General features: G+C 51.9%; 1 protein-coding gene across 4 annotated transcripts in view; it reads left to right on the top strand.

Moving 5' to 3' along the window:
• EVC2 (EvC ciliary complex subunit 2) overlaps positions 1 to 19,154 on the top strand; it is a 130,365-nt gene that overhangs the window by 7,231 nt on the left and 103,980 nt on the right. For 3 of the 4 annotated variants that reach the window (XM_045528268.1, XM_045528267.1, XM_045528265.1), the window contains exons 1-2: positions 11,836 to 11,957; positions 16,363 to 16,416. In XM_045528268.1, the coding sequence (XP_045384224.1) occupies positions 11,919 to 11,957; positions 16,363 to 16,416 (93 nt within the window). In that variant the 5' untranslated portion in view covers positions 11,836 to 11,918. Of the gene's footprint in view, positions 1 to 3,815; positions 3,871 to 4,962; positions 5,130 to 7,606; positions 7,676 to 9,492; positions 9,680 to 11,835; positions 11,958 to 16,362; positions 16,417 to 19,154 lie in introns of those variants that run through there. The other variant, XM_045528269.1, reaches the window with a different exon arrangement.

Here is a 19,154-nt window from a genome sequence, read left to right as displayed (position 1 = left end):
GATCCCACCTTACGTTTAGTTGTCACGTCTCCTTGGGCTCCTCTTGGTTGTGATGGTTTCTCAGGCTTCCCTTATATTTGGTGCCCTTGACCTTGAGCTGAGGAAGGCCTCTCAGGTACCTTGTAGGATGCCCCATTCTTGGAGTCTGTCCGGGTGCATACTGTCAACATGACTCACCACTGTTGGTGCTGACCAGGGTCACCTGGCCGCAGTGGTGTTTGTTGGGCTTTGCGTTTCTGCCCCTTCTATACAGTCCTGTGCTGCATGATGACGTTTCAGTCGATAATGGATTGCGTAGATAAAGGTGGTTCCGTAGATTATATTAATAATACCATATTTTTACTGTGCATTTTCTTTCTTTTTCTTTTTTTTTTTCTTTTTGAGATAGTCTCACTTTGTCGCCTGGCTAGAGTGCCATGGTGTCATCATAGCTCATAGCAACCTTCAACTCCTGGGCTCAAGCAATCCTCCTGCCCCAGTCTCCCGAGTGGCTGGGACTACAGGCACACACTATCATACCCGGCTAATTTTTTCTATTTTTAGTCACCCAGCTAACTTTTTCTATTTTTAGTAGAAACTGGGTCTCGCTCTTGCTCAAGCTGGTCTCAAACTCCTGACCTCAAGCAATACTCCTGCCTTGGCCTCCCAGAGTGCTAGGATTACAGGCATGAGCCACTGTGCCCTGCCTCTACTGTACGTTTTCTATGTTTAGATTTGTTTAGATCTGAAAATACTCACCACTGTGTGACAGCTGCCTCCAGTATTCAGTACGGTAGCATATTCCCATAGTGCAGGTTTGTAGGGCAGGAGCAGCAGACTGTGACACGTGGCCTGGGTGTGTAGCGGGCTGTACCATCCACGTTTGTGTTAAGTGCACTCTGTGATGTTCACATGACAGTATTGTGTAGCAGTGCATTTCTCAGAGGTGTCCCGTGTTAGGCGATACATGATTGTGCTATGCTTGCTGGAGGGAAGTCGCTGTGCACAGCCTGGGTGTGTGTTTTTATCATGACATTTTTTCCTGCCAGGTGGCAGTAGAGACTTGCTCAGTCCATGTGAGCACGTTACAGCAGTTTCTGGCAGATGGATGTGTTCTCTTGGGGAAGATGCTTTTCTCTGCCTTGTAGAAGACACTTAATGGACCAGCAGTTGTCCCAGGCACACCCATCTGTCCAAGGATGCTTCCGGGACGGTGTTCACGTCAGGTGTAAGGGCTGGGAAGCCAAAACTCCAAAGGAACAAGCCCGCAAAGCAGCCCTGTGGCCGGGCTCCTATTGCTGGGTGCCTGTTACTGTTGTTGCAGTGACCCATGGGCATGTGCTCCTCATGACAAGAAATGAAGCAATATAGGCGGCATGCAAAATAGTCTTCTCTCCCGCCTCCACCCACACCACACTGCCCCCAAGTGGCCAGTGTGAACACTTCACTGTGTCCATTTCTAGGCTTTAAAAAATAGTATAGTGTTATATTATATTTCCATTATATTACTAAATATGTAATTGTAGATTAAATTTATAAAGATAAGTATTAAATTGCAGAATATATAAATATATTGAAGATATAAATATATGTATAAATATGTGTAAGATAAATATAATTATTAAATATGACCAAATATGTAAACATCCTATTTTTATTAAATGAGATCATATTATTTATAGTTTTGTGACTTGGAGATTTCACTTGATATATCTTAGAGTTAATTCTAGGTAAATATAGATTTGCTTTGTTATTTATTTAGTTTTGTTTTTAATTGTAGTAAGATGCACATAACAGAATTTAGCATCGTAGCCATTTTTAAGTGTGTGGTTTACAGTGTTAAGTAGGTTTACATAGTTGAGCATCCAATCTCCAGAACGCCTTTCCTCTTGCAAAAGTCAAACTCTGTCCCCATTAAATTAAACAATTCCCCACTCTCCTCCCCCAGCCCCTGGTAACCACCGTTCTACTTTTTGTCTTTATGAATTTGACTACTTTAGGGACCTCATATGAATGGAATCACACAGGATTTGTCCTTTTGTGACTGGTTTATTTCACTTGGCATAATGCCCTCAAGGTCATCCACATGGCAGCATGTGTCAGAATGTCCTTTCTTTTCCAGGGGGAATTCCATTGTATGGATACACCACATTTTGCTTATTCATTCATCCACTGAGGGACACTTGAGTTGCTTGCACTGTTGGCTGTTGGGAATCATGCCACTGTGAATGCGGATGTGCAAACATCTCTTTAAGGCCCAGCTTTCCATTATTTTGGATGTGCACCCAGAAGTGGAATTGCTGAATCATGGCGCTTCATTCTTTTCAATGGCTGCATAGTACTCCGTAGAATTTTTGTACCACAATTGTTTGTTTCTAATAGGATTCTTTAAGCTGCCCATGACATAAGCCCCACATGAACAAGCTGAGGCCAAAAAGTTGGCTTCATATACTAGGAATTTGGGGGGCGGGGGTGGTGAGGCTGGTTGGATCTAGCTGTGTCAGTTTTCCCTCATCTTCTCGCCTTCTGCCTGTCTCCTCATCTGTGTCTGCATTTTCCACCATGCCATCTGTGTCTCCGCATGAGTAGATGCTGTGTTCTGTCCCTGTGGGTCGGCCTCCTCTGTGCCAGGGGGAAGCTGACCCCCAGTGTGGGTGGGCTTACATCACCCCAGCAGAGCTGCCCTGGCCAGAGCTGTGTCCAGGGGCCTGGAGGCCTGGAAGGAGCGGGCCTGAAACACACGGGCACTCCTGTGGCCATGGAGCTGGGCTTATTCTCCAAGTAAGTCCACAAAACGGACACAGGGAGAGCTCTCCAGGTGAACAAAGACAGTCGCCACAACTTGTCCTATCTGTGCCGTCCAACCCCATGCATTCCCATATGAGGGCTGCGTGAACCGTAGCGGTGTGAACTAGCTGTCGGAACTGGGCCCCACAGCCAGGCCTGAGTGTCCCACTCAGCTCTCACGCAATCCTTTCTCCTTCCACGGCCCAGAAACCAGGGAGCGCATACGGGGTGAGCAGACCAGCGCCGGGCTGCCTGTGTGCAGAGCTCGGCTCTGCCCTGCAGCCCTGAGGGACCTGGAGTGAGTTACCTGGTTACCTGGGTCTGGGGGCACTACTGTAAAATAAGGATAGCGCTTCTCTGGGCTCCATGGGCCACTCGCACAGTTCACGTGGACCACATAGCACAGGGCCTGGCACGGGGAGAGGGCTCCATCCAGGGCAGCTGGTATTACTGTTATTGTTATTATTCAGTAGAGAGATCTGGGACTTTCTAGGGCCCAGCATTTCACATGGATAGAGTGGGTTTGGCTGGGCTCAGTTTGGACACATTTTCATCACTAATTGAGGCTTTGAGGTCACTTTTCAGGAGAGGGATCTGTCTCAGAGAGGCTGAGAGACTTAGCCAAGGACACACAGCGAGTGAATGGTTCCAGCTAGAGCCCAGTCCTCTCCACTTCCTGCCACTCTGGAAACTTGCAGGATCTTGGGAATTCCGAGGCTTTGGTTTATCCAAGGTCACAGGGTTCATGAAAAGCAGACATGAGATTCGAACCCAGGTCTGTCTGACTATGAGACATTCCAGCCACGCAGTGCTGCCTCCTAGACAACTCCCAGAAGCGCGGCTGTGCCTGAGCCGACACTTCCCGTGGAAAAGAGGAGGCAACCCCATGCTCAGAAGCTGGTGGGACGGGTGAGGTAGAATGGGATACTGCAACCTTCTGGATGAAAGTGCAGTTCCTCTCTGTGTGAGCCATTTACAGAAATTACTTTCAACTGCTTCCTACGAGGATGTTTTTCAGTTAATGATTTTGTGCCATTTGAATTTTTTAGGACTTGCCCTGCATGATTTGGTCCAATGTGGAAAGCTCTCACTTTAAGACTGCAGGTAAATTTTTCTTCTGGTTGGTTTTTCCTTGTTTTGACCATGAAAGCCTTCTCCCTCCCGCTCCCTCCCACTCTGCTGACCTTTCAGCATCTCCCTACTGTGGGCAAATAGGTTGTTCCCTGACCTTTCAAAACTTGGGTGGCCTGTCCCCTCCCCAAAGCTAGCTGGAGTGTAGCGCCCAGGCTAGGTGGGCCTGCCTTGATTCACCTCTGAAGGAATCCGGTGAGTAAAACGCAGCATGTGTGGCTTGGCCGGGTGCATCACCCCCCATGGCTGCCGCGTGGCATTTAACTGGCCCCTCAGACAGCCCTGTTTGATTGGCATCCTGACCACATTCCCAGGCCAGGGGGACGGAAGCTCTGAGAACTTAGCTGACCTGTCCAGGGTCCCGCAGCTGGTCAGCCACCAAGCAGCGTTCACTCAGGAGAACTGACGGCCCAGCCAGGACCGTTTAAGTGACATTTCTGTGCTTTACACATAGTGTTTATGAATTTTCCGAATATATTGATGCAAATCAATATATTCTAGAGAGAGCCGTTTCACGCTGGGTGGCTCAGCGGGCATTTTGCCTGGCCATGCACGGATCCTCCTTAGATGGGTGGTCGGCAGCGCTCGCCGAGAGCTCTCTACAGTAGGCAGGTGCTCGGAGGGACCGGATGAGGTGAGGCTGACTCTGCTCGCGTTAGAGTTAAGGAAAGGGAGGCACAGAGAGGTTAGGGGATACGCCCAGGACTCGTGGCTGGAGGGGCAGCACCAGGACTCACACACAGGGCTGTCTGCTGCCACGTGGGTGGGAGTCGCCCAGCGACCACCCTTGCCCAGTGCCTCTGACCCCTGGGCGGGGCCCCACACTCCGGACGGGGAGGCCACACTTTGAGAAACACTCTTCTTAGGCTCTGCAGCTTCCTGAAGAGCATGTGTCATTTTCCTGGCAAAGAGGTTATAGAACAGGCATTCATTAATTCATTAGCTCATTCACTTGTTCAACACGCATTTCCAGGTGCCTTCGCGTCCACGCTGTCTGCTCTGGGTTTGACAGTGGGGACTTGGCTGTCCTCTGCATCGTTTGACGTGTGTGTTGCTGTTTTGCAGCAGGAGCACCACTTGGAACGAAACTCAACAAGAAAATTGAAGTCTTTATCCCACTCCCGACTTCTGCAGCCTCCAGTGGGCCGTGGACTCATTCCCTGTTTGCTTTCACACCACCGTGGCCTTCGAAGACCTTCTTTAAAAGAGAGTCTCCTGTAACACGCCGCCTGGTAGGCAGCAAAGACGCCGCAGGTCGGGAAGAAACCAAGTTTGAGCCAACTGCGTATGAATGTCACAGGCTTGTGTTCCTCAAAAAAGCCCATTCCTCCCCTTCACAAAATATAGTTATCATTGGGAGGCAGATCCATTTATTTTCCTGAAGTGTCATTTCTGCTGTACGACGTACAGTACTTGGTTGGCCGGGAGTTTGCGTCAGAGCCTTAGGCTGCCGGTCAGTGTTTCTAAAGCAGCCCGGTCAGCCCGGCTGTCGAAAGATGCTGCTGCCCATCACGGCAGTGAGCATCGCACAGGCGCTCACCGCGTGCCCAGAGCTGGCTTCGCACTCCGAAGGCATAGTCTCACTTGAGCCTCATGTTGAGTTTTGTAAATAGGTGGTATTATTATTCCCATTTTACAGACAGGAAATTGAGGGTTAGGGAAATTAAGAAGCTTGTTCCAGGTCCCACAGGTAGAAGTGGCAGAGCCTAGATTTGAAGCCCCTACTCTTACCTGCTCCTGCGTGCTGTTGCGGTTGTTTTATGTTCTGTTTTATATGTTGGTTCCTCATGACTGTCTTTCAATGTAAGGTTTAAAGGCTTAAAATGATATGAGAACCACTGAGCTCGGCCAGTGGGCTATGATGGCCGTGAACCCCTTCTTGGCCCCTTCCTAAGTGGTTATGTCAGTTTTCTGGGACTGCTGGAACAAATTAACACAAACTGGGTGGCTTGAAACCACAGACGTGCATTCCCTCGCTGTTCCGGAGGCCAGGAGTCTGAAATCAAGGTGTTGGCAGGTCAGACCCCCTCAAAGGCTCTAGGGGAGGGTCCTCCCTGCTTCTTGCAGCTCCCAGAAGTTCCAATCTTCCTGGGCTCTGGCTGTGTCGCTCCACGCTCTGCCTCCATCTGCGCTCGGCCTTTTCCTCTGTGTCTGTGTCTTCTGCTCTGTGTGTCACTTAAAAGGAGGCTTGTCCTTGCAGGCAGGGCCCCCTGGGTAATCCAGGAAGATCTTTGTGAGGCCCTTAGCTTTGTCATATCTTCAGAGATCCCTTTTCCAAATAAGGCCACATTCATAGATTCTGGGGATCAGGATGTGGACATATCCTTTTGGGGGCCACATTGAACCCGCTATAGGGATCATTGTTCTTTCCTGTCCTATCAAATAGCAGGTCATTTGTCACCTCACATGGCAGCACAGTCCGTACTCGGTTACCTCCTCTGCATTTATTGCTCAATTAATTGTGTTTATCAATTATTGTTTACAAGCTGCTCTGAGGGTCAGTGTGGAGGCCAGGTCTCTGCTTGAGGGCTCGCCCTGGCGTGCGAGAGAGAGGTGTTAGGGTAGGTGCAGTGGACAGAAAGCCAACCAGTTCGGAGGCCGAGTCAGCGTCCTCTGGAGCACCGCGTCCCTTCTGTCTTTGCTGATACTCTGCGTAAGGAGAGAGTCGCGTGCCCAGGGGATGTGTTGTAGAAGGATCAGGGCATTTGGAGACACAGGCCTGGGTAGAGTCTCAAGCTTCCTGCCTGTGTGACCTTGGGCAAGTGAGTTAACCTTTCTGAGCCTTAGTTTCCTCATCTCTAAAATGGGAGTGATAGAATTCATGTATGTAAAGCGGTGGGTCCAACGCCAGCACTGGGTAAGTGACAGCCATTGTTACGATTGTGAGTGTCACCGAGGGCTGCCAGGGGCTGACTCGGGTCCAGCTTGTCACACTGCAGGAGGGCAAGGCAGAGAGCGGGGAGTGCGTCAGCCCAGCCAGAAGAGCCTGGGAAGCTTCCTCCGCAGGGTAAGGGTCCAGTTTGGTTTAAAGGATGCGTATTGATACCGCTGGGTCCGGGGCCCTGGGCTTGGGGGTGATGGTGGGGGCAGAGATGAACAGATACTGGTTGTGATTACGAGGGGAACGGAAGCCTGGCGTGCCCAGGGCTGCAGAAGGCTTGCCTCTGACGGGCGAGCCCTGGCCTCCCTCCGCGGCCCTTCCTCGGGGACCATTGCAGGGCTCCAGGGGGCCGGAGCAGGGGCTTCTGTGTGTTGGCGGTGGATGGTGGATGCAGCCCACGGAGGGGCCACCCCAGCACCCTGCCCTTTGTTCCCTCGGTCCCCACTGTGCTGTGGCTGGTGCACTAAGGCAGCCCACATCTGGGAGGACAGGGTACGCGCTCCGGTCCACCACCGAGCCATGTCTTCACCGCTCTGCTCACGTTCCTCTGGCTCATATGTCAGCTCTGGTTGGCCGAGTCCCTGTGACAACAGGTGTCCTCACATGTGCCAGGAATACCCTGCAGGGTCATCTCATGTCCACATTATTCTTTTCTCATGGTTTTAATTTCCAATCTTTTAATGCTCTTTTTAAAATAAATCAAGATTACTTATGGATTAGCAGAAGTACTGTACCCTCCTATTAAAAGTTCATCATACTGTATTTTTTAAAAAATATGGATAGCATGAACTATTTTCATTTTCTAATAATTTGTATATTTTATTGTAGGATAGGGACCTTTCAAGAGAAGTTCAAGGGACTTCTGAGAATGGAGTAATTTTTCAGAAATGTGCACTGGTAAGTTTTTGTAGGTGGCTTGTACTTGAAGGGAAAATAATTGGATTTTGCCCAAATCATGTTAGTAGAGTCACGTATTTAAGAACTGGCAAGTCATGGGCTCACCGACCCATGTCTAGACGCGTGAGTGGTGAAATAAACAAGGGATCTGGTATCTTACATGGCAATGCTAGGACTGAGATGTTTTGTTTTTGTAACAAGAAATAGTCAGTGAAAATCCACAGCGATCATTTAGAACGAGAAAGAAAGCATGATATATTTTGTTTCAGATTATGAACATTAATATGATCCCTGGCAGTTTAAAAAATTTGCTGAAGGTCTTTTAGGTCTTTAATCTTATTAATGCTGTGAAATGGTCGTTCACATCACCACCCTCAGGCTCGGTGATTTGCTTCTGGGATTCACAGAGCCCAGAAGAGCGGTGATGCTCACAGAGTTTACTACGGTGAAAGGATACAGACTAAAGTCAGCAAAGGGCCAAGGTGAACAGGGCAGAACCCAGGAGGGACCAGGCCCATGCTCCCGCTGTGCTCTCCCAGCAGGACGGTGCTCAGCTCTCCAGCAGTGACCAGTGACAGCACATGGGGGCACTGGCAGCCAGGGAAGTTCTCCCAGGCCTCGGCGTCCAAGGTTTTCCTCAGGGTTCAGTTTCGTGGGCGTGAAGCCCCTGTGAGACTGGCCTCAGTTCCTTAGCGTCCAGCTCCTCCAGAGGTCGTATCGCAATAGTGTGGCCCCAGGCGCACCCCACAACTCACACTGTTGGCATCAACTATCTGGTGAGGTCCAAGTCCCCAGATATGCAAAAACACTTTAACGAGGCAGGATATTCTACTGGCTTCAGAGGCTGTCTCCCAGGACCTGTCAAGGGCCGGTCCCTTCTCGGGGTGTGGCAGGTTTAGACAGACCAAGTCTGCTGAGTTAATTCCTCGCTGTGCCACCCTTGTGTCACCGCAGGTCCTCCGCTACCCTGTTTTCCTTCCTGGATGCAAGCAGTGTTGGCGGTTTCTCATATGTTCTTATAGAGATGTTTCCTGCCATATGCATACAATCATGAGTGTGTGTGTACATGGGTGTATGCATACATGTACCTTCCTCCTCTCCCTTTTTACATGGTTGGCAGCATACTACACATACAGTTCTGAAACTTACATTTTTCACTTCTGATATTCTGGAGCTCACTTGTCTTGGAACACACGTTGCTTCCTTCTGTTCTCTCCAGCTCCTGCATCTGTTTCAGCAGAGCTGGGGGGAAGGGGTGCAGGGTTGGTGGGGGATAAGCTGGAGAGGGGAGCAGGGCAAGGGAGCAGACCCAGGTGGCAATGCTGCCACTTGGGCTGCTGGGCGGCTTCCAGCCACGGAGCCACTCACGCGCTGGGCAGAGCCGGAGGCCAGCGTGCAGCCTGGCTAGTTCCTGGGGATCGTGTGGCTGTCAGGGACCCTGGACAGTGCTCTGGGGCTGGGGCTGACTGTCCAAAGTTCCTGGGTCCCAAAGCACCATTGTTTGCTTTTCTGCGTGACAGCACTTGTCCCATTCTGACTGTGGTTCTGCACATGGGTGTCTTCTCATCTAAGATGCTCCGCAGGAATGATGTCACTACATTTCAGGGTCTCAGTTTCTTTGAAATTGTCTCCAAGCAACAGCTTGGCAAGCGTGGGTCAAAACCCTCCAGGGGCCTTTGAAATCAGACGGAGCCAGAGAAATTCTCAGAACTCTGTGAGACTGTTACTCTCCCTCTTCCCGGAGACCTGACGTGCGTCATTTTAAGAAGCTGGACTTGTCAGCAAATGTGCCCTCACTTCATCTCCCCTGGTCCTAGGTGTCAGGGCGGAGCGGGTCGTGGACGGCCCACGTGCGGCTGTCCGTTAACAACACCAGGACGGCCCTGGCAGCCAACCTCTCAGACCTGCTCTTGCTGGACAACGTCACGGGCCTCACCGTGAGGGAGTCCATCGGAAACAAGACCTCGGGCGGGCTCCAGGCGTTCAGGAGGAAGTTTCTGCAAGGTAATGGCAGAGTGTTCTCGGGTCAGGGACGGCGGGTGACGAGAGCACTTACAGATACTGCAGGTGACGTGCTTTGTGTCGGGCACCTGCTTAAATGCCGCACGTGTGTCCACTCAGTTAATCCTCACAGCAGATCTGACTGTCAGGTCTCAGAGGAGGAGACCCCCTCTCAGTATCTGTCACCCCAGAGCTGAATTTCTCATTGACGTTAGAGAGGTTGGATTTCGGGAAAGACTTGTGGGTTTTTAAAAACATACACTTGGTTTTTTATTATGGCACATTTGAAGCTCACATGAGGGCGGTGCTCACGGTGACCTGCCGCGTAGCCGGCACGCTGGTGACCGGAGTCGGCGTCATCAGTAGGGTGAAGACTTTGTTTTGGGCTGTGCTGGGCCGGGAGGTGGTGCTGGCCCTTAGTCCAGGCTCCTGCCACGCCCAGCCGGCCGGCGCTGCCCTCAGCGTCCGCCCGTGCCCTCGTGGTGGTTGTTTCCTGCTGACTCTGTGCGTACAGATCTCTGCTCCCCAGGGCCTGGCCTGGTATCCCCTTTCTAGAAAGCCCCCTGCCCCAGCGTCAGCCTCCTGCGTCCCTGCCCCCACCGGAGCTTGCCTGCTCAGGGTCGCCTGCCATCCTAAGCACTGTCCACGCATGAACTCGTGGAATTCTGCCCCAGCACATGCCCGCCGCGCCTCTCTGAACCTCAGCTCCCGCCGCTGCCTGAGCGTGATAGTAACACCTACCTGCCAAGGTGTCGTGGGGATGAGGGAGCTGCAGCATCAGGTACAGGCCTGTGGGAAGTGCTCCAGGTGTTAGTCGGTATTGTGTTATTTTTATTCTTGTTGCCCTTTATGCCCCTGCCTTAGCTAGCTCTGCCTGTGAGGCTCCACGTTCCCTGCGGGCAGCGCCCAAGTCACGCTTATCTGTGAACGCGCCACTCTGCCAAGGGATGTGTCATTGACTTTCACCTTGGGGCACAGGTGACATTTTTCCTCAAAGAATAAGTAGGTAACTATAAAGCAAATAACTATGAAATCAAATTACCAGTGAGACCTGAGTTCACTGACATTCTGATCTCGTTAATGTTGTTACTATTATTTGGTGCATTTCTTTGGAGAGAAGCAGTGTTGTTTAGGGAAAGGTGATGGCACCGGGAGGGCTGCAGCTGGGGGACCCCAAGCCCGTCTCCCTCTCTCAGTCTCCGTTTCTTCTTCCTGGTGCTGTCGGAAGTGACGTGTTCTCCATCCTCAGGGCACTGTGTGTGGTCACTGTGTTACTATACGTGCAGCCACATGGACAGCGATCAGGTCACTGTGCCCGGGGAGGTCTGGCTACGATTACCTCCCCCCGTTACTGTTTTCATTACTGCATCTTATCTTTATCACCTCACCTTCATTATTTTAGCTTCTATCCTTATGTAAAATCAGCTGGGCACAGTGGCATTTGTCCATAATCTCAGCTACTCAAGAGGCCGAGGTGGTAGGATTGCTTGAGCTCAGGAGTTGGAGGCCAGCCTGGGCAACATAGCAAGACCCCATCTCTGAAAAAAAAATTAAAATGCTAAGGATTTTTAAACAAAAATTGTAGTGATTCCTCAGGCTCAGTGCTCATTTCTCCTCTGTTCTTTACTATATATATTTTGAGGTCACCATACATTGAGAAATGAAGCATACTGTAGCACAGTGGGGCTAAAATGTAACCCCTGTCACAGAGGAAGGCAAAGTTGGAGGACAATCTTAGAAGAGAGCAAGGACTGGCACAGTTGGACAGGATTCCTCTCCCACTGGCCACGTCGGACCACGGCCCCAGTTCTGGAGGAGCCTCCCTCATGAGCAGGTCGGGCCCAGTCACTGCCCACCCAAACTTACCAATCAGACGAGGCTTGCTGCACGGTGACAGGGCAGGGTGTCCAGGAGCAGATGCCCCCAGCTTCTCCCCAGGTTCCCACTCAGAGAATTCTCCCCTTCCCCTGCTCACAGGTGTGTACAAGACAGGGCTCCGTCGCTGCAGGTGTCACCATGGTGGTGGCCTCCCTTGGAACCTCCAAAGCAAGATGCCAGGCTGTGTCTGGGGGGCAGTGGGGCAGAGGCTAGGGGTGGCGCCAGGGGTGGGGCTGGAGGCGGGTTGAGGTGGGCCCAAACCCCTTCCCTGACGCCTGCTTCTCTCTGAGCAGTGGGAGACGCCTACGAGGTCGGCTACGCGGCCTCCCTGCAGCCCGGAGGCCTCGGGACCGGGGAGAGCCTGATGCTTCCTGCCCAGCTCACCTTCCAGAGCTCATCACCGGTATTCCCTTTCTTCCTTGCATTTCTGTCTTGTCACTGCCACGTGAGGTTGTTTTAGAAACACTGACACTTAGGGCACCAGGCTCTGGGCCCTGGAGTCTGACACGGGTTGCCACGAACCTTAGTAACACCCATGTGACCCTCAGTAAGTTACTTAACCCCTCTGGGCCTCACACAGGGTTCCGATGAGAATAAGTAACGGCTACGCGTTAATCCCTCGTCACTGCCTTGCACACTGTCGCACCGGGCCAGTAGTTGCCATTCATGTTAGTTCTCCAGGCTGCCGTGACAAAGCGCCCTAGGCCAAGGGTCTTAGAAACAGTGGAAATGTATTGTCTCACAGTCCGGGAGGCTGGAACCCCGAAATCGAAGTGTCATCAGAGCTGGTCCCCGCTGAGGCCTCTCTCGGCTTGCGGACCGTGTCTTTTCCCTGAGTCTTCACGCCCCTCTGGGTTCTGGGTCCTGACCTCCTCTTCTCAGAAGGACACCAGGCAGATTCCTCCAGGGCCCACCCCACTGACCTCCTCTTACCTTCATGACCTCTTCCAAGGCCCCGCCTCCAAATCCAGTCACGTTCTGAGACACTGAGGTTTGGCGCTTCGGCATGTGAATTTGGGGACACGACCTAGTCCCCACCACTACGACTGTCAGTGTCGCCACTGCTCACTCACCTCTCCGTGCCTCGGTGTGTGCAGGAGTGCTGGCCGCTCGGCACCCCGGCGCCGGCTGGAGGAGACCGGCCTCGGCTTCCATCTGTCCGTTTATTCTGGCTTCAGCCCCTGGATAAAAGCCCTTTTCCCGATGTGGAAAATGCAGCTCAGAGCATGGCTGTGACTGCCCCAGGTCACGGGACAATCAAAATCTGGCCCTGCAGCCACCGGGCCACTGGCCCCTCCGGGGGGCTCCTTGCGACCCTGCAGCTCTAGGGCCATGTGGTGGTCCTGCTGCGATAAGGGAGAAAACCTTGGATACCTTTACACAGAGTGAAAGATGCTAAAAAGGTAAAGACCGGACACAAGAAAGTACATAAAGCTGTTGGAAATGACAGATCTCCCGGAAAATAAAAATTAAGTATAAAGTCAAAAAACAGAGGCCAAAGAAAGATTTAAAAAGATAGGGATAAAACGTCCCAGAAGAAATATAATACCATCAACAACCTCAGAGGACACGAAGCCAAGTCAGTTAAAATTTCAGATAAGGCAAGAGTCAGAAACTCAGAGCAAAATGAAGCCAAAGCTTCTGTCTCCGCGGGCTGTGAAGCACTGAGGTTCCAGTGGGAGGTCTGGGCCCGGGCGGCTCCCTCAGGAGCCAGGGTGATGTTCCTCGCTCCGCCCGCCCGAGAAAGTCCTGTCTGCTACTTGGCTTGGCTCCTCCTCTGTGGTACTGACTCCACCCCGTGTCCCCCACCGAGAACGCCAGCTCCAGGAGACAGGGCCCTCACCTGTCCTGTCGCAGCTGTGTCCCCAGTGGCAAAACGAGAGTCCTGCACTTAACAGGTGCTCAGTAACTATTTATTGAATAAATGAATGAACACATCAGTGAACTAATGAATCCCGGGCAACTTTTTTTTTTAGACTTCTTTGAGCCTCAGGTTTCTCATCTGTAAAAAGGAGATTGTTCTATTAATATCTCCAGTCTTCTATAGGGTTCAAGAAAATGATGTATATATACAAATGGCCTGAAGTTTCCTTCTTTCTCTGAGCCTTTAGGACTCCGGGCAGTTCCATGGTCAGAGAGTGAGGGGCAGAGAGCAAGGCTCACTGCCCACCTGAAGATTCCAGAGTTCCAGGCCTCACGAGCTGGAGTTCTAGGGCCTGCTGTTAGACCACTAGCTTCACCCCACCCAGACCTTGCCATAGAAACGAGTTGCAGAAGGCTCTCAGCAGTGTTTGCTGAGTGAATAAGTGTTGGAAGTTTGCAAGAGGTTCCTGTGCCTGGTTCTCAAATAGTTGCACCTGGTTGCCCCTGTAAGTCCCTTTGGGTGACTCCTGGGCTTTTGGCTTTTTTTTTGTGCAGTGGCATCATCATAGCTCACTATAACCTTGAACTCCTGGGCTCAAGTGGTCCTCCTGCCTCAGCCTTCCAAGTAGCTGGGACTGCAGGTGCACCCCATGGCACCTGGCTAATTTTTGAAAATTTTGTGTAGAGACGGATCTTGCTATGTTGCCTCAGCTGGTCTCAGACTCCTGGCCTCAAGAAATCCTCTTGCCTTGGCCTCCCAAAGTGCTGGGATCACTGGTATGAGCCACTGCGGCTGGCTGGCCCCTGGGCTTTCATAAATTATATAAAGAAGGTCGATGTGAGTTTGGGGCTGAAAATGGTGAGACCCAAATTCTGAGTGAGACTTTTATGAATTCCATGTGAGAACACTTATTTGCTCTGCTTGTCAGCCAGTCATAAAGAGTCTCACACTACAACTGGGAAAAGAAAGGAATTATTTTAAAATACAGTATGTGCACGGCATGAAGTCCGTCACATTAGTGCAGATGTTTCCGAGGCTGGGAACCACTGCCCCAGCTGTGTTTTCAGAAGCAGTACAACTTCTCTGGACTTCTGTTTCCCCACCTAAAAAATGAGAGAAGTAGGAAGCCTCCCCCCAAATCTCCGTAATTCTGCCATTTGAGAACCGTATGAGAGTATTGGAGGGGCAGTAAAAATAGTTAATCACTTACTAAGAGCCTACTCTGAGCCAAGCACATGTAATGGTCAGAGCAAGAGGTAGGTACTGTCAGAGATGCGTTGCTTTTGTGTCTGGAAACTGCTTACACACACAGAATCGCACACAGAGCCACCAGATCCACGTGGGTTAGTCAGATCAAAAGGACCAAAGCTAGCGTGTTCATGTCAAGGTCTTTGCACCATGCTATATGAACCTTATGTCCACCTTATAAGACTGTATCCCACTTGGTCCATGTTTTTGATTTCATGCGAGGATCTAAAATGTGCTTCCCAAGTCTCGAAGCTGCTGTTGTAAGTACAGAGGTGAGGACTGACGTGTCGCAGAGTTGAAGACAAGCTCTATGGCACACTTTACCCTCCTGTCTCCGTAGACCTTGGGTGTCAGAAAACACAGGAGGGAGGTCCCCGAGGAGGGAAGAGCACAGCAAAAGGTGTTTGAATGTGGCCTCTGGATTTTTAGCCTCAGGCGTCCAGCCCAGGGGAACCTGAAACCTGGGACAGCATAAGTGTTCCAAAGCAGAGGCAACTCACGCATACAAGGGTACTAGTGATTGCCTCATGGTTGTCTCTTCTTGAAAGAATCATATTCTAAAAATACTCCATTGCCCTCCTAAAAAAGAGGATTTTTAGTATTTCCGTTTCCTTGAAGCCTGGGTCAGGGTGCCTGCTAGCCGTGCTGGGGGTGGGATTCCCCAGTCTTCCCAGGGCTGCTGCTGTAGCGTCTGCAGAGAATGGGTCAGGGCATTTCCTCCCTCGGCAGGACCCGAGGTCAAGTCAGGGAAGACTGACTCAGTAGTGTCTGTGCTGAGAATTATACAGAGGTTGCGTAGCTCTCTGGACTCCAAGCTCCAAGGCCCAAGACCAGGATGATACTACCGCTGTTGCTATTGCTACCACTGCTAGCTAATGCCACTAACAGCAGTGACACTTTTATAGCACTATGTACCAGTTTCCCGTCTAGGTTCTATATTAACTCATTTAATCCTCATAGCAACACTGTGAGTTGAATTTGATTCCCATTTTACAGATGAGAAAACTGAGGCACAGAGAGGTCACTACCTTGCCCAGGGTCTGGCTGCTGGTGAGTGATGGATGAATTCAGGCAGCCTGGCTCTAACTACCAGCCTACGCTGCCTTTCAGTTGCAACCTCTTCTGCCTCTGCCCCCAGGAAGATGTATGTTCTCATGATGGGTCTTCCCAGACACCATGTGGTTAGAGATAGAGGCATAACACTCACCCTTCATTTTTCTGTCTTCTGTATCTTCTCAGAGGGGAATATTGGAGGGTATTGGGACTGGGCCCAAGAGGAGCTGGGGCTTGGGGGCTTGAGCGCATTGGAATGAGAGGTGAGCATGAGCCGTCCTGCCAGAGCCCGGGGTTCTGTCCACCTTGCCAAGGAGGCAGACTCTGGGAGAGCAGGAGTGGCCTCTGCTGGCCCCAGGCCCACCCCCCGCAACCCCAAGTGTCTCACACAAGGGCTGGTGCCACGACTTTCTGGGCTGTAGAGGACCTGGTGTTTGGACTCGCACAGGCTGTGCTAGAAGGAGGGGTCACAGTCTCACAGACCCTCCCCAGTGAAAGTGAGATCCCTGCAAGCTCCAAGCCACCCGACAGCCAGGGCCGATTGTGGCTCCAGGCGTGGGAGATTGGAGATGGCACCAGAGTTTACCCATAGGTCAGACCCTGAAGACTGTCGACTAAGGTATTTTCTTTTTTCCTTTTCTAGAACAGAACACAGCTAAAAGCCTTTTTTACCATAACCGTGGAAGAAAAGATAACGGTAAGAGAAACTATAATGTATGACCCAAACACTCCGCCCCACCTGTCGCCGTGTGTCCTCGTGTGGCTGTGCTTGGCTCGTCTCCTGCCTGTCCTCAGAGCCAAGGGGAGGGGCCGCTGCTTGCCTTGGCCCCCCAGAAATGTGTTGAGGGGGGTCCTCCCCCTGTGGCCGGAGGCTGTCTGGCTGGTTTCCCAGGTGACCCTCCCCCTGGACAGGACAGGCTGGCCACTGGCAGAACAGCCTGAGGCTCCATGCCAGTCTGTGCTGTGCTTGGCCACGGCCCCGCCAGCTGCTGGTGACGTTTTGTCTTCCCAGAACGCGACAGTCTGTGGGCGGTGTCCCGGCTTTGCTGTTCACCGCTCATGCTTTTCCGTGTTCGTTCAGCAGTTTGACCGTTCGCAGCTCATGCACTCGCTCGTTCACGTGTTCGTGAGTGTTAATTCACCATGTAGCAGCACTTCACATTTCTTAAGCACCTGCTGGGAGCCAGGCATTCTAAGCAACTTACACATGCCAAGGCGTGTAGTCTTCACCACAATCTTGGGAGACAGATTCTATTTTCAAATCTCCTGCATTTCATAGATGGAGACACTGAAGCACATTAAGGTCAAGTAATTTGCCCGAGATCCCGTGGCTAGAATGTCAGAGTCCCCAAACCAGCCCCGGGTTTGATGATCCCAGCATGACCCATAGACTTACATATCCGGTAGTTGTCCTCGTGGCCATGATGTGTCACAGTGAAAGGACGCAAAGCCGAATCAGCAAAGCGGAAGGGTGCACGGGGAGAAGTTTGGAGAAAATCAGCCGCAAGCTTTCCAGAGTCCTCTCCCAGTGGAATCACATAAGCTTCCCTGTCTGCCAGGGAAGCTCCTCAGAGACTCAGTGCCAGGGTTTTCTTGGGGGCTGGCCACATGGGCACCTCTGCTTGGCATGTGCCAAGATTCCAGACTCCATAAGGAGGCATTCAGCACAAACCACAGTGTTTGCACAGGCGGTTTGAGAACAGAGAGCCGCTTTATCAGAGAGTGATGGATCCCTCCCCAGATCCGTGGTCAGCCTTGCAGCAGGGCTTTCAGAGGGTGGCAGTCCTGGGCTGGACATGTTACCTCTCGTCTGCACGGCTCGCGAGTGGTAGAACCGGGATTTGAACCCAGGCGGTTTTGCTCCAGAGCCTTCCTGTCAAACAGGGAGCCAGAGTCCTGCCGAGAAGATGAAGCTGAGCGCGGCCTTTGGCAAGCGGACGGTTTGGGGGGGCAGTACCTGCACACAGGGCACAGTCCCGTTGGTCTGTGGGCTTCTGGTGGTGACGCCATGTTTGGTTCACCCGCGTCCCCACCGAGTGTTACATTAGGTGGCACTCAGCAGGTGAATACCCCTGATTGAGCCGATTGTCCCCCATGACTGTACAATAACAAAAGGTGGGATGTCCACTTAGCGGGTACTTACGAGCACCTCCTCCAGGCCCCCGGCTCCCCCCGTGGGTGGAGATGAGCCACGCCCACACAGCCTTCAGGGAGAGGGACCAGGTGCCCTGGGATGGAGCCCCACCTGCCCCTGGGCCACGGCAGGGAGCTCACTCTCGAGGGCGGAGACCAGGGTTAGGTACGTGGCAGCCTCACAGGGAAGATGTGGGCACAGCAGACTCTTGGCCCAGAAGGCCTGGCCTGAATCCCTGCCCTGTCGCTGACTGTGTGTGACCTTGGGCCTGGTGCTTACCTCGCTTTCCCCAGCTGTAAAATGGGGACAACAACAGTATTCACGTCATAGGAGTTGTCAAGGTAAACGGAGCACTCAGCACAGTGCCTCGAGTTTTGTAAGTTCTCCGTAAATGTCACCTGTTGTCATTGGTGTTGTTATTACGTACACATGAAACAACACAGCTATGCCAAGCGTTCTGTGATCACTGAGAATGAATGTTTTGTATCAGGGTCTCACATGCAAAGGCCCCTGGGGGCCACGTCGTGCTGTGGGTGTGTGTCAGGCTCAGTATGAGATTTTGGGGAGTAAATGGAGTTGGGGGACAGCCTGGGGACCCACTGCCCGTCACCCCCATCCCCACCCTCTCGCCAAGACATTAAATGAAGAAAAGACCAAACAGTGCACACGGTGATTGCACAGTGGTGAGTGGCTTTGCGAGCTTGTGACCTGAAATACAGTTTGTACTGTGGATAGCGACAGGAGAGTGTGATGTGGGCCTGCGGGCGCTGGCAGGCTGCCAGGAGGAGGAAGACTCCAATCCAGTTGGGCCTTAAAAGTAAGATTCAGTTAAAGGTGGGGGAGGGGTATGTTGAAATACACAGCTGAAGATGCGACTTCAAGGCTGAGCCCGTGTTGACTGTTGCTGGGACACAAACCCGGGTCTGCGGGGTGAGACGTGCACCAGGACGGGGCACAGCCCTCGGCAGTCGCAAAGCTGCCCTGGGCACCCGCAGAGGTCACGGGGTCGTACCAGGAAAGTGTGGCCGTGACAGACAGGGATCCGGCCAGCAAGGGTAGCAGCTCCGCTGACGTTTCCGTCACACAGTTAAAAAGCACAGGATAAAACTGAAGTTTCCACGGTGTAAGCTGGGATTCCGCAGTGCTCGCAAGTTGCCCACCTTCTCCTTAATTTCCGGCACTTTCCTGAGGGTGAAACTGACACGTGTCAGCCAAGGAAAATGAGGCCCCAAGAAATTGCTTCCCATTTTGTCTCAATTTTCTGGCTCCTGGATGAAGAGAGGTTTTTTGGTTGTTGTTTT

Source organism: Lemur catta, chromosome 17 (assembly GCF_020740605.2).
Source record: "Lemur catta isolate mLemCat1 chromosome 17, mLemCat1.pri, whole genome shotgun sequence".
In the NCBI taxonomy this organism is placed as follows: domain Eukaryota; kingdom Metazoa; phylum Chordata; class Mammalia; order Primates; family Lemuridae; genus Lemur; species Lemur catta.
This window is presented reverse-complemented; position numbering and strand designations above follow the sequence as displayed.